The 12,181-nt window shown below is 27.3% G+C and overlaps 1 protein-coding gene across 1 annotated transcript; it reads left to right on the top strand.

The window, feature by feature from the left end:
• The first annotated feature begins 274 nt into the window (after window positions 1–274).
• Window positions 275–2,852, top strand: LOC101219203. The gene is made up of 4 exons (XM_004150521.3): window positions 275–633; window positions 1,138–1,572; window positions 1,656–1,848; window positions 1,940–2,852. The coding sequence occupies exons 1-4, from the start codon at window positions 616–618 to the stop codon at window positions 2,530–2,532; spliced, it is 1,239 nt and encodes a 412-aa protein (XP_004150569.1). The 5' UTR covers window positions 275–615; the 3' UTR covers window positions 2,533–2,852.
• The last annotated feature ends 9,329 nt before the right edge of the window (window positions 2,853–12,181 follow it).

Here is a 12,181-nt window from a genome sequence, read left to right as displayed (position 1 = left end):
TGATGGGTTTTCGAGATTCCCGGGGTACAATACGGGGTAGGGTCTTCCAACAGTCCACACAAAAACCATATGCCCGTTTATGTAACTTCACTAAATAATTGACTCACCTTCAATTATAACCCGCCACGTTGCTTCTCTCGGGATAATATCTTCAACCCCCTCCACGTCACTAATCCACATTATCATATTTCTAAATTATTATATTCCATGTAAGTTAATTACGTGTCCCGACCCTCCTACTCAGCAATCCTTCATTTTCTATAAAGAAATCCATCCCCAATTTTGCCCACTCCACACTCGACAACCACACAAATCCCTGCAATTTTCTCTATCTTCTTCTTCTTTCTCGTCCTTTTCTTCTTCATCATCATCATCATCATCTTCTTCTTCTTCCCCTTCCTCTTCTTCCCCTTCTTCTTCGTCTTCTTCTTCTTCTTCTTCTTCGCCGGCGACCAAAATCGGGCCGGTGAAATGAATATTCCGGCCACCGATTCTTCCAAATCACCACTCACTCTTCGTATCTCAGATCATCGCCGTCATGTATTTCACGAAAAGCTCTGATCCCAAATCCAAATTTCTTGTTCGCTTAGTCACGAAGTTATCCGCGTCAATTCCATGGAAATTCGGGGAAAGGTATCCATTTCTAGCATTCTCTATGTGAAAATATTTGGTATATTCTTACTTCTTAGGGTTTTTTTTTTTTTTTTGTCTGTAATTTTGAATATGAGAAGAGAGTGGTTGGTAGAGAGGAATGAATTTTGATGAAACTGCTGCAGGCATTGATTTCTTGGTTTTAATTTCTCTGATTGTCCATCGATTTTGTGTAATCTTTCCTTTTCTTCCCCTTGATTTCTGAATGGAGTATGAATGTATAAGAGGAAAACTAGAAGCATCGAGTTTGGGATCATCTGCTTCGATTTTATTCACTCTGAACCTGTGTAATTAATTATGAATCGATGTTTATTAATTGATTATCAGAATGGAGCAGAGATGACGAGGGTGCGTAATTACTAATTACTGCATCAAACAGAGAGCCTGAGGGTTATAGAGTTCAGATTAAGCTTAAAACTCCCCATTTACTTTCTCTTTTAACCATTCTTGTCCTAAGAACCTGTTTGTACCTTGTTTCATCTTCAGATGAAGATTCAACCTATTGATATCGATCCTCCAACTGGAAGAGTTGCCATTCGTGCTGATCCTGGCAAACCAGTACTGAAATCGCGTTTGAGGAAGCTCTTTGATCGACCGTTTCCGAATGTTCTTAAGAATTCAACTGCGGAAAAGCCAATCGCGCCTGGGGAAGCTGCACAGTTCATCATCAATAAAGATGGACTCTCTGAGTTTGAGCCGAGCTCCATTTGTTTGGCTAAAATGGTGCAGAGTTTTATTGAGGAGAGTAACGAGAAGCAATTGTCAGTGGCCACTGCTGTGAAGAATGGTCGCAACCGCTGCAATTGCTTCAACGGTAACAATAATGACAGTTCTGATGACGAGTCCGATGACTTCGGCGGTGGTTTTGGTGAAACTGTAGCAATCGGATCATCTGGTGCCGATGTTTACGACTTACTCAAGGTAAATGCCGCTTCAAATTTTTTCTGAAAGTTCAATTTTCTCAGCTTGTGAAACTGAAATTGATTCAATTCTTTTGGAATCAGAGTCTGATACTTTGTGCTAGCGTAGCTGAGAGAAATCTCTTAGCCGACACCGCAAAGATTGTTGAGAAGAACAACAAAATTCACAAAAGGAAAGACGATTTGAGAAAAGTTGTCACAGATGGCCTTTCATCTATCGGCTACGATGCTTCAATCTGTAAATCGAAATGGGAGAAATCCCCTTCACATCCTGCAGGTACTCCATTGTGATCTTCTAAAAACAAACATTCAAACAATGAAACACCCTTCCATTAGATTCGAATTGAAATTAGAAATTCTGTGTGTAGGAGAATATGAATACATCGATGTGATGGTGGAGGACGAGAGATTGGTGATAGACATAGATTTCAGATCGGAGTTTGAGATCGCTCGTTCCACCGGAATGTACAAGACGATTCTTCAATTAGTCCCGAATATCTTCGTCGGAAAAACGGATCGTTTAGGTCAAATCGCTTCAATCGTATCAGAGGCTGCGAGACAGAGCTTGAAGAAGAAGGGGATGCACTTTCCGCCATGGAGGAAAGCTGAATACATGAGAGCTAAATGGCTTTCACCTCACATCAGATCCAAGCCTCCAAATCCATCGGTGAAGGAGAACGAAATGATGAACATGAATGAAAACGAGAACAACGAAGAGTCGCCGACAGAGACGGACTGCGGAGAATTGGAATTGATATTCGGAGACGAAGCGACGATGATCACATCAAGTGAGAGTAATTCAATCGCTTCATCGCCACCTCCGCAGGAAGGATTGTATGGCGGCAAGAAGGCGGCGGTGACAGTGACGGCCTGGCAACCTCCGGCGATCAAACCGAAGAGTCTCGATAGAGGAGCTAAGATCGTTACGGGATTGGCATCAATTCTGAAAGAGAATCCGTAAAAGTTTTGGGTTTTTTTTTTCTTTTTAAAAATTTTTCTTATCTTTTTTTTTTTTTGTTGGGAAATGAAATATCATAAACAAAGGTAAAAAAAGAAAAAAGAAAAAAAAAAGGAGATAATTAAGGGGGGGTTAAAACCGTAAAAGTAAATAACAGTAAATATGAGAAAATGTATGTGCTTTTGTTTAATTGAGGGGGAAAAAAAAAAGAAAGGAAAATCCTTCGGTTTTTTGGTTGAAAGGGTATTCTACTCTGTGTAATGGGTAGCAATTTTAGCTTTACCCAATCGTGTTTATAAAAATTTAAAATTTTAAAAAAAAAATTGTATCTAATCTTACCATAGAAATTCTCAATTATTAGATTTCAAACAAAAAAAAAATCATACATTATTATTTTTGGTATGCTAACATCAATCTTTAACCAATCTATTATGATACTTTATATTTAAAAAAAGTAATTAAAATTTAATTGATGGATATTTTGGAAGATGGTAAAATAAACTAACTTTTTTACAAATAAATTGGATGAGTATTAACGATTTTCGTTTAATTTAATTGACTGTAGAATATGTGTTAAAAGATTAATAGGTGATTCCAATCCTCCTAAGGATTAGTTTTGAATTAAAATCCATATAATATGTAGAGTGTTTGTATTTATTTATAATTTATAAAGTTGTATGGATAAAATTGAATTGAAGAGTGAGTGCTCCCTGAAGGGGAACAGCTGGACGACTTTAAAGCTTATTTTTCAAAATATTTATACATAAAAATGTAATCATTTCTCGTCTTTTGAGAACTTTTCTTTTACTTTTTTATTTATTTATTTATTTATTATTTTATTCTTTAATTTTCTATATTTTATTTTTATTTCATTAAATATTTTCTAGTGTGGAACCCGTGGGATCTCGAACGTCGGAACCCACAAGAAGACAAATTTTAGTTTTCTTTTTTCTTTTTCTTTTTTGTGTCATTATGAAGGAGAAAATATAATCTTAAATTTAAGATTATATCTATCTTTTTTAACTTCCAATTTCTTATTCAATTCATTTATATATTATAAAAAAAATCAGTACTCATGAAAATAATTTGTAATTTTACTTAAATTTATGTTTGGTGGCATCTAAATAAATTTATAGATAGGAAATCAATGAATAATATGGACGTAATAAATAATTTTAAAAAAAACCTTTTTTCTAAAAATTGTATCCATTAATTTAATATTGATGGTTTTCTAAGAAACCAATTGAAGTTTTAGTTACAGGGAATATGGTTTTCCCTACTTTAAAATAAGCATAGTGGGTCCATTTAATATTCTCATGATTCTCTTCTTTATTTTCATATTATATACTATAGGTTGTTACCCTTGAAAAATATAATAAATTACAATGTTATATGCTCCAAGCCAAATAATCAAGACAATTTATTATTTAAATCTTAGGTCATCAAAAGATGCTCATTAAATATTTAAATCTTTGCTTATAAGTATCTCAATTGATTTTATTAGTATTTTACCCAATTAAATATCAAATTTTGGATATCATTTTCACTTTCTTTCTTTCTTTCTTTTTTTTGGTTGGATTAAGGTCAAATAAGGGTTAGGGTTGAATTGTTCTCCTTGACTTTAGGTTCAAGTTGATTAAACTTGATTATTGAGTATGATCAAGTCAATGAAAAATTTATTTGTTGAATATATGACTTCTTTTTAATACAAATTTGGAGTTACAAATTATTTTTATATATTTAAAATAATTATGTATTTTAATTTTATTAATTGTCAACAAAAATTGTTTGAAATAACTGTGACAAATCATTATTCATGAACACATAAAATTAGTATATATTGACGTTAAATAATGCTCAAAACTCCATCAAATAATTTGAAGATAGAAAAGTAATTTACTCGTTATCAAATTTATAGTAGTAAAACTTTTCAAACTATTTAGAAAAGTATAGTAAAATTATTACGGACACTAAATCACTTATAGACTATTGGTGATAGATATAAAATTTTATTATATTTTATAAATATTTTACATTATTTTATTATATTTGAATATAATCATTTTCTTTCTTGTTTTTAATATTTATTTGACGGAAAACTTACTAAAATTGAGTTTACATTCGCACTAAATTTAGAAAATTTTGTTTTCATTGGGATTGTTATATAGGAATTTAAAAAAGGGCCAAGTTTGTTGTTATGTGTTTGATTAATTTATGTTGTCTATGAAATTAATATAAATGTTTAAGTTGAGCTAAGAAATTATACAAATGAAGCCAAATAATACTTATTTAAAATATTGGAATCCCCATTGTTGTGAGCAATTGTAAATTATTTTTCAATAAAGAAAGAAAATTGGCCCAATTATTGGAGAGTTATATATATATATATATATATATATATATATCTAAGAGAAAAAAAAGAATAATGAATATGTCTTATTCTGGATATGACCTATTTATCATTACCATTAATTCTATTGATAAATCGTTTTCCATTAGTTCAAATTAAAGATAAATTTAAAGTTAAATAATGATGAGTATTTTTCTAATCAATTATTACACTTGAGAAAAATATATTAACGATAACTATTTAATTTATTGAAATTTTAAATTAATAATTACATTAATAAAACTCTCACTTTACACTTGTTTTATAAATTTTGTTTAGCCGATACAATTAAAGTACAAAATTTTCATACCTAAATCAATAAAGACACATTTTGTTGTCGAGATTTCTTCAAATAATTTTGAAAATGTTTTGATTTATTTTAATATATTTAAAAGAAATAACATAAAATATATTGTTTATATTATTTTTAAAATTTAAATGATGGTAAAAGAAGAAATTTTTTTTGACATTTTTACGAGTTATAGCAAAATTTTAGATTATATCATTGATAGTCTTCTATCACTATAGCATATTAATGACTATCGTCATGAAATTTAGATTTAAAATTTTTTTTAAAAAAAAGTTAAACATAACGAAAAAAATGACGATTTGGTTTTGATCTAAAATTGCCTTAATTTAAAGTTGGAAAAGAAAATTCTTTCAATTTCAAATGCAACTTCTAGAAACTTAGTCTATATTCTCACCCACAGTTTTATTCTTTTCCTTTTTCCTTTTCAGTTACGCTAAATTATATATACAAACAAAAAAATGGCAACATGAAAAGATATTTATACTTAATTTCGTTGTGGAAGGCACCTTAATCTTGTTTTATCGGTAAAAAATATCTTTAAACTTTGAAATTTTTTGAAAAAGTTTTGTAAGTACCATTAAACTTTAAAAAATAAATTAATTTTTTACATCAAATTTCTTAACATAGTAAAATTTTAATTTAAAACCATAGTTTAAGTTTACATTAATATGTCTATATTTCTATCTATATTTTCACATTTTCACCATCGTTATTGATAGAAAATGTTGAATTAATATTTCCATTGCATCTTATAAAATCTACAAATCACAAAATTAAACATCAAAATGGCAATAATATACATATAATATAATTAACATGGATGTTTTCTTATTTGAAAATAATAATATTTATTTACTCGTTTAAATTAATTTTTGAACTTTTTGTTTTTATAATTTTTCTTGAAATATACATCAAAACTGAAGTTCATGTAATGTTAAGATTTCGGTAAATTCATCGACATCCATACTTAACTTTAGTTAAAACATAAAATTTCACCAAATTTGACCGAATTTCAAAATAAAAAACACTTCTTAAAACATATGAAAACAATAGTTAGTCGAATAAAAAAATCTTCTACTAATATGTGTATCAAAATATCACCGTGGGTAAGTCAAATATATATTTTATTTGACGAATAATTATTTGTTTATCACAATAAAAACTATTGAGATTAGTTGTATTAGTGATGTATTATTTTGTGCTAATGGTTAAATAAATTAAAAAATATATGGTTTTAACTTAAAATTTTGGTTGTTGAGAAAATTTGTGTAAAATTTGAATCAATGAGTAATATTTTTAAAAATAAATTAAGCTCACTCATATTTTTGAAACTAACGATAAAGATATTTTTAAACATTTTTTTAAAAAAAATTTAAGAATATTTTTAAAACTTTTAAAAGTTCGTGTAATTTAACCTTAAAAGATATCTAAACCTGTAGCATTGATTTTATGATTCAAATTGTGTGGATGAACAATTATTTAAAGCAAAGTGGAAGCCCCCTTGAATACTCATACTTTGAGTTATGTCTTTAGACCCTAAAGGGGCAACCATGGTGTGGTGTATAATAAAAATAATCGTTAATTTATACTTTTGTTAAACTTAATTCTAAAACATTTTTTTCTTAATTAATTTTTTACTGTTACAAACCTTTCAACCATTACTTATAATTGTTTTGACCATTACATCATTTATCATGTTGTATACAAAACACATTCTCACATTTCAATATATCAAAACCAAAAATAAATTTTTCCTCCCACTTTTGAGCTCGTGTTCTCTACCTTCCTTTCTGTTTATGTTCTAATTTTGTTTTTTGAGCAAATATCTTTTAGAGTGTTGGTATTACGTTCGATTCCAATGAAGCTCTGAACGAAGAACAGAGGTTATTTATCTTGTGGACGACAAAGTAATTCCAAAACTGTTTGCATACCAAGCATAACCATGAATCATCTTACAAAAATCGAGATTCGCAACTCAACTATATCACTAACGAGATTTTATTTTGCAGATTTATTCTTCCAACGTATAGTTCTATGGAAGTGCAACACTAAATTGAGAGCTACGTGAGTTGGGATGTTTATATATTGAGTTGTAAGTAGAATCTGATATCATAACTTGGTATAGGTAGAAGCTTTATGTTAGACTTAGTCTTGATTGATATGGTATGGAATTAGTTAGTAAGGATTTGGTTTGGAAATGAATGGCTTTCTGCCTTTTATAGAAAAGAAAGCCAATGAGAAATATTTCCACGAGGGTTAAAGGAATATATATGTTAATCTCAACATCCATATAATACTCATGGGAGTTCTTTAGAGGTTGCAATAGATAGCAAGGTCGAGTGTGCCTAATTTGTTGTTGTTACTCGAGCCTTCACTTCGACACCTCAAACAAAAATTCAAGCATCACTATTATCAGTATCAAGTAGCCATCACAAGTTTTGATTATATTCATAAAACAATTTTAATTTAGGAATGTTATTTTAAATGATTATAACTTTAATTAACAATGGTCATTTATGATTAAAAAAATAATAATTTTCATAAATCATAACTCAATAATTTGTCTAGAGTGCCATATATATCATCTTTAGTTTGATTTAAAGTATTTCATTTTTCTAATATTTTAAAATGTTAATTACATTATTTAAGATAAATTCATACAGAAATAAGAAAAATCTTATAGAATTGGATCTTAATAAATAATAATAATTATAATAACAACAACAACAAAGATGTAGATTTTATGTCACATAAGGATATTTCCACCTTTTTCTCCACTAAGAAAAAGATGCAACTTTATTTCTATTAATATTTAATAAGATAACAAAAAACTTTAAAAAAATGCATAGATAAGAAAATGATTAGCTAAAGGAATAACAATTTGCCACAAAAATAAGAAATTAACAAAAGCAAGGTCAAATCAATAAGTTAGCTAAACATCATTTCAGCTTAACTTTAATTGAGCACTCTTTAAATCAAAACATATAATATATACACAATTTATAGAAGACTTTGCCAAAATACTTGGCTACTACAGTAGTTACAACATTGCTATTCATATTTTTTTTCATACAAATTGAAAATAAGAAGATTTGAACCACATATCTCTCGATCTTTAGCACATATAAATATCATATATTAATTGAACTAAGTTTTTGTTGGCTCTATCGTTGGAACTAAATCTTAGTTAAATGTGTGAATGGATTAAGTTATTTCAAGTTCTAAGTTAAATAGATAAATTTTAAATTTTAAAATTAAAGTAGTCCAACCAAATTTGACTCAAAGAAATTGTTGCAAATGACAAGATTGTTGCAAAATATAACAAAATTTCTATTTTTATCAATAATAAATATTGATAGACTCCTTAATTAGTGTTTATTAGTGTGTTATCATTAATAATTATTTTTAATTTTTTTTTCACGAAAAGATTGAAGAATAAGTCATGTTTGAAGCATCTCTAGTCTTCCTCTTAAAAATCATCTTTATGAAAAAAAAAATATATTCACATTGGTTTCCATCTTTGTTGAAAGCAGATTTGGACCTAAAGGCATTAATATCCCTCTACTTTATTGGTTGAGGTAATAATTTTGTTACTTGATTTAAATAAAGTTCTTAAGGTATATTAGGTGTTATTTATTTATACTTGTGTTTTGTTGTTTATTTTTTGAAAAACAAGTTGATTGGGTAAAGTTTTTGTATTTCTTATTGTTTGAAATTAATTAATATACGTAAGCCAAGGTTGTTTATAAAAATTGGAAACTTTATTTTCTTGTGGATATGAAATTGTTATTTCTTTAAATGTTTATGAAAGGAGATATACTAATATTTAAGAATCATTAATGAAGCTCCAATTTCTATTTTTTTGGACTTATAAATTACATTAACGATATAAGGAAAACATTAACTTTAAGAAAGAAAAAGACAAAAATTAAAATAAAGTTGTACTTTATATATTGGAAATTAATTTCAGATGAAAATTTGTATTTGTTTTATCAAAGAATAGAAAGCAATAAATGGAAAATGGTTTATCACAACAAGTTCATAAGAAAGGGTTTGTCAAAAACCTTCTTTTTTTTTTTTTTGTTTGTTTGAGTGAGGTAAAGATAAATAAGAGTAATAAAAATAAAAAGCAAAAAGAAAAAGAAAACGAAAAGGAGTAATAAGGAATATAGTTGTTGAAATTTACGTCCTAAAATTCGTAGATTGTAAATATAATTCAATTCACTATTGTTAATAAAGTGTTATTATTGTAATAATTGTTATTGATTATGTTATTAGTTTTGTCTTAATAACCCAAATCCAATAAACTAACATTAGAGGTTGTTTAATGAGTATTAAACAATATATAGACATACATGAATCAATGTTTGAGATTAACTTAAAGGGTCTATAGTATATGAATAAGATTGGGTATCTTATCCTAGTAACACTATGAATACAACTCACTTTATATTTGATACAAACACAATGATCCAACATGTTTCTGTAGTTGACATGCGAGTGAAAATATCTTATGTAGTGAGTTTGCATAAGATCGGACCGCAAAATAGTAACCACTAGATATAATTGTGTTAACTAGTTAGATTTTTATTTCATTAGGATAACTTAGGTAACTTATTCTTAACTCTAATTGTATTATGAACTCCTATTCGTAAGGGATTGTTCTTTGATTTTTATGGGTGAGAGTGACCATATCGTCGACTCAATAAGCTTATCATTTTGGAAACTATACCGAGTGGGGAGTTAAAAACATAATTACACAAGATGAAATTCACTCATTCCCTACTTTAGGGTAAATAGATGAGTGTTTCCTTAAACGATGACTCTAAGACTTGAACAAAGGGTTCTACCCTCTCCATGGCACGAGAGGAGTTTATGTTTATTGATAGGACCATAAACAAGTTGTTCATTATAGGAGTATTGATATTTAAGGATTAGAGGTAACCTAGGGGTAAAACAGTAGTTTGACCCAACTGGTGTTACGAACACTCGTGAACGACTAACTTACTGTTATTGGTCTATATCCGTGGACACAAAAATATATCTACAGTTAGAAGAGTTCAATTGTGAGTCTTTAGTGGACTATACATATAACTAACGAATATTGATTAATGTGATTAATGAGTTTAGCCAATTAATCTCAGATCGTTGTAGCTTCTTATTTGTAGGTCCATTAGGTCTCATTCCTAGCTTTTAAAGGGTAATAAGGTTTATTTATATTAATTGTAATTTGAAATGTCAAAATTACTTTGGAAATTAATTTAACATATAGTGATACATTATAATATAAAATTTATCAAACTTTATTATATAAATTTAATTTTAGATATAATTCAAAATTAATTTATGAGAGATAAAATATTTAAATGAGCTTAAATATTAATTTAATGTGAATTGGATTCTTATTAAAAATTATTAATTATGAGATAAACTTATATTTGAATATGATTCAAATTTAATTTAAGTTAAATATAATATATTTAATTTAGCTATTAATTAATAGTTTTATTTAATTAAAATTAATATAAAATTATCCGATTCATTAAATAAGATTTAAATGAAATATTTATTAAATATAATTTAGTTAATTATTAACTAATTGATTAGTGATTAATTAAATTAATTAGTATATTTGAAATTTCTACTAATTTAATATTTTTTAAATCAATAGAATCTCATCATTCTTTTCTACCCTTTCCTACCCACGAAGAAAATAGTTTTTTTTAGAATTCAATAAAGAAAAAACAATCCAATGTTTTAGTTGTTGGCAAAAAGAAAATAGTTTCTCTCTAAACATTTTTCCTATCCCAATTGGTTCCTAAAAACCAATTTCAGCCAAAGATAAGAATTGTCCCAATTTGGAGAATTTTTTTGTAAGTTTTTTTTTCTAATCTATAATTAGAAAGCATGTTTAGTGAAAACTAGTTTCTTAATTACTTTTGTCAATGTACTGATATTTTTTTATTTCCAAATTAAATTAAATAATGATTCTGTAAAATCTTTAGCTGTAATAGGACTTTTACCAACGTTTTAGAGGGTCATTTTGAAAAATGGCAAAACCACATTTTCTTTTTATTTTTAGCAAATGACATTTTTTTGCACGTGCATGATATTTTATAAAATACTAAAATACACACATTCTCCAACTGTAATTATTTTGTCTTTACATTGTAATTAATTTGTGTTATGTATTTATGAGCCTTTAATTATTTCTTTTATGCTAAAGATATAAGCAACCTATATCATAACTCCTCCTAATATCTCGGATCTCAACTTTATTCAATCATATTAATTTCAAAATAACCAAATTAAATTCAAATTTCAAAATAACGTTAAAGACTTTTCAAATTAACAAAATTATTAATTATTTTTCAAATTGCAAAATTTCAACTATAGATTTGATTGAATTTCAAAATAACAAAATTATTATTTTTCAATTATGTGAGAATCTCGAGAATAAATTTTGTATCAAAATAAGGAATTTGAAAATAATAATTTTTTTATTTTTCAAAATGAGAGAATCTAACTTGTTTTCTATTTTATCTTAATTTTAGATTAATTGTTTGAATATCAATCAATATCAAGATAATCAAATTATTGATTGATTATTTTGAAATTGAGAGAATTTCAACTATATATTTTAAAATAATCTTAATTAAAAAATTATTATTAAAGTTTAAAATGAACTAAATTTATGAGATATTTCATTTAACAAATAATTTTATGGTGTGACTTTAACAACAAAAGACCAAGACAAAATTAAACAAATTATGAATTCAAATCAAATCACTTTTGTCACACATAAAATAGTACACTATATAGTATAATATATATATATTGTTTTACAGAGTACTAACACAAGAAGAAATACAAGAAGAAGAAATGGAAAAGAAGTTCTGGATGAAAAGAATAAGGTACTAAAATGAATTAATATAGTGTAATTATACCATGAG

Source organism: Cucumis sativus, chromosome 2 (genome assembly GCF_000004075.3).
Source record: "Cucumis sativus cultivar 9930 chromosome 2, Cucumber_9930_V3, whole genome shotgun sequence".
In the NCBI taxonomy this organism is placed as follows: Eukaryota; Viridiplantae; Streptophyta; class Magnoliopsida; order Cucurbitales; family Cucurbitaceae; genus Cucumis; species Cucumis sativus.
The sequence above is the reverse complement of the archived record's forward strand: the minus strand, read 5'-3'. Positions and strand labels throughout refer to the sequence as shown.

What these genes read in the sequence shown, in the direction of transcription:
- LOC101219203 (XM_004150521.3), top strand. An exon ending in ATGTTTACGACTTACTCAAG is followed by an intron (nt 1,573 to 1,655) that starts GTAAATGCCGCT and finishes TTTTGGAATCAG; the next exon opens with AGTCTGATACTTTGTGCTAG. An exon ending in ATCCCCTTCACATCCTGCAG is followed by an intron (nt 1,849 to 1,939) that starts GTACTCCATTGT and finishes TTCTGTGTGTAG; the next exon opens with GAGAATATGAATACATCGAT.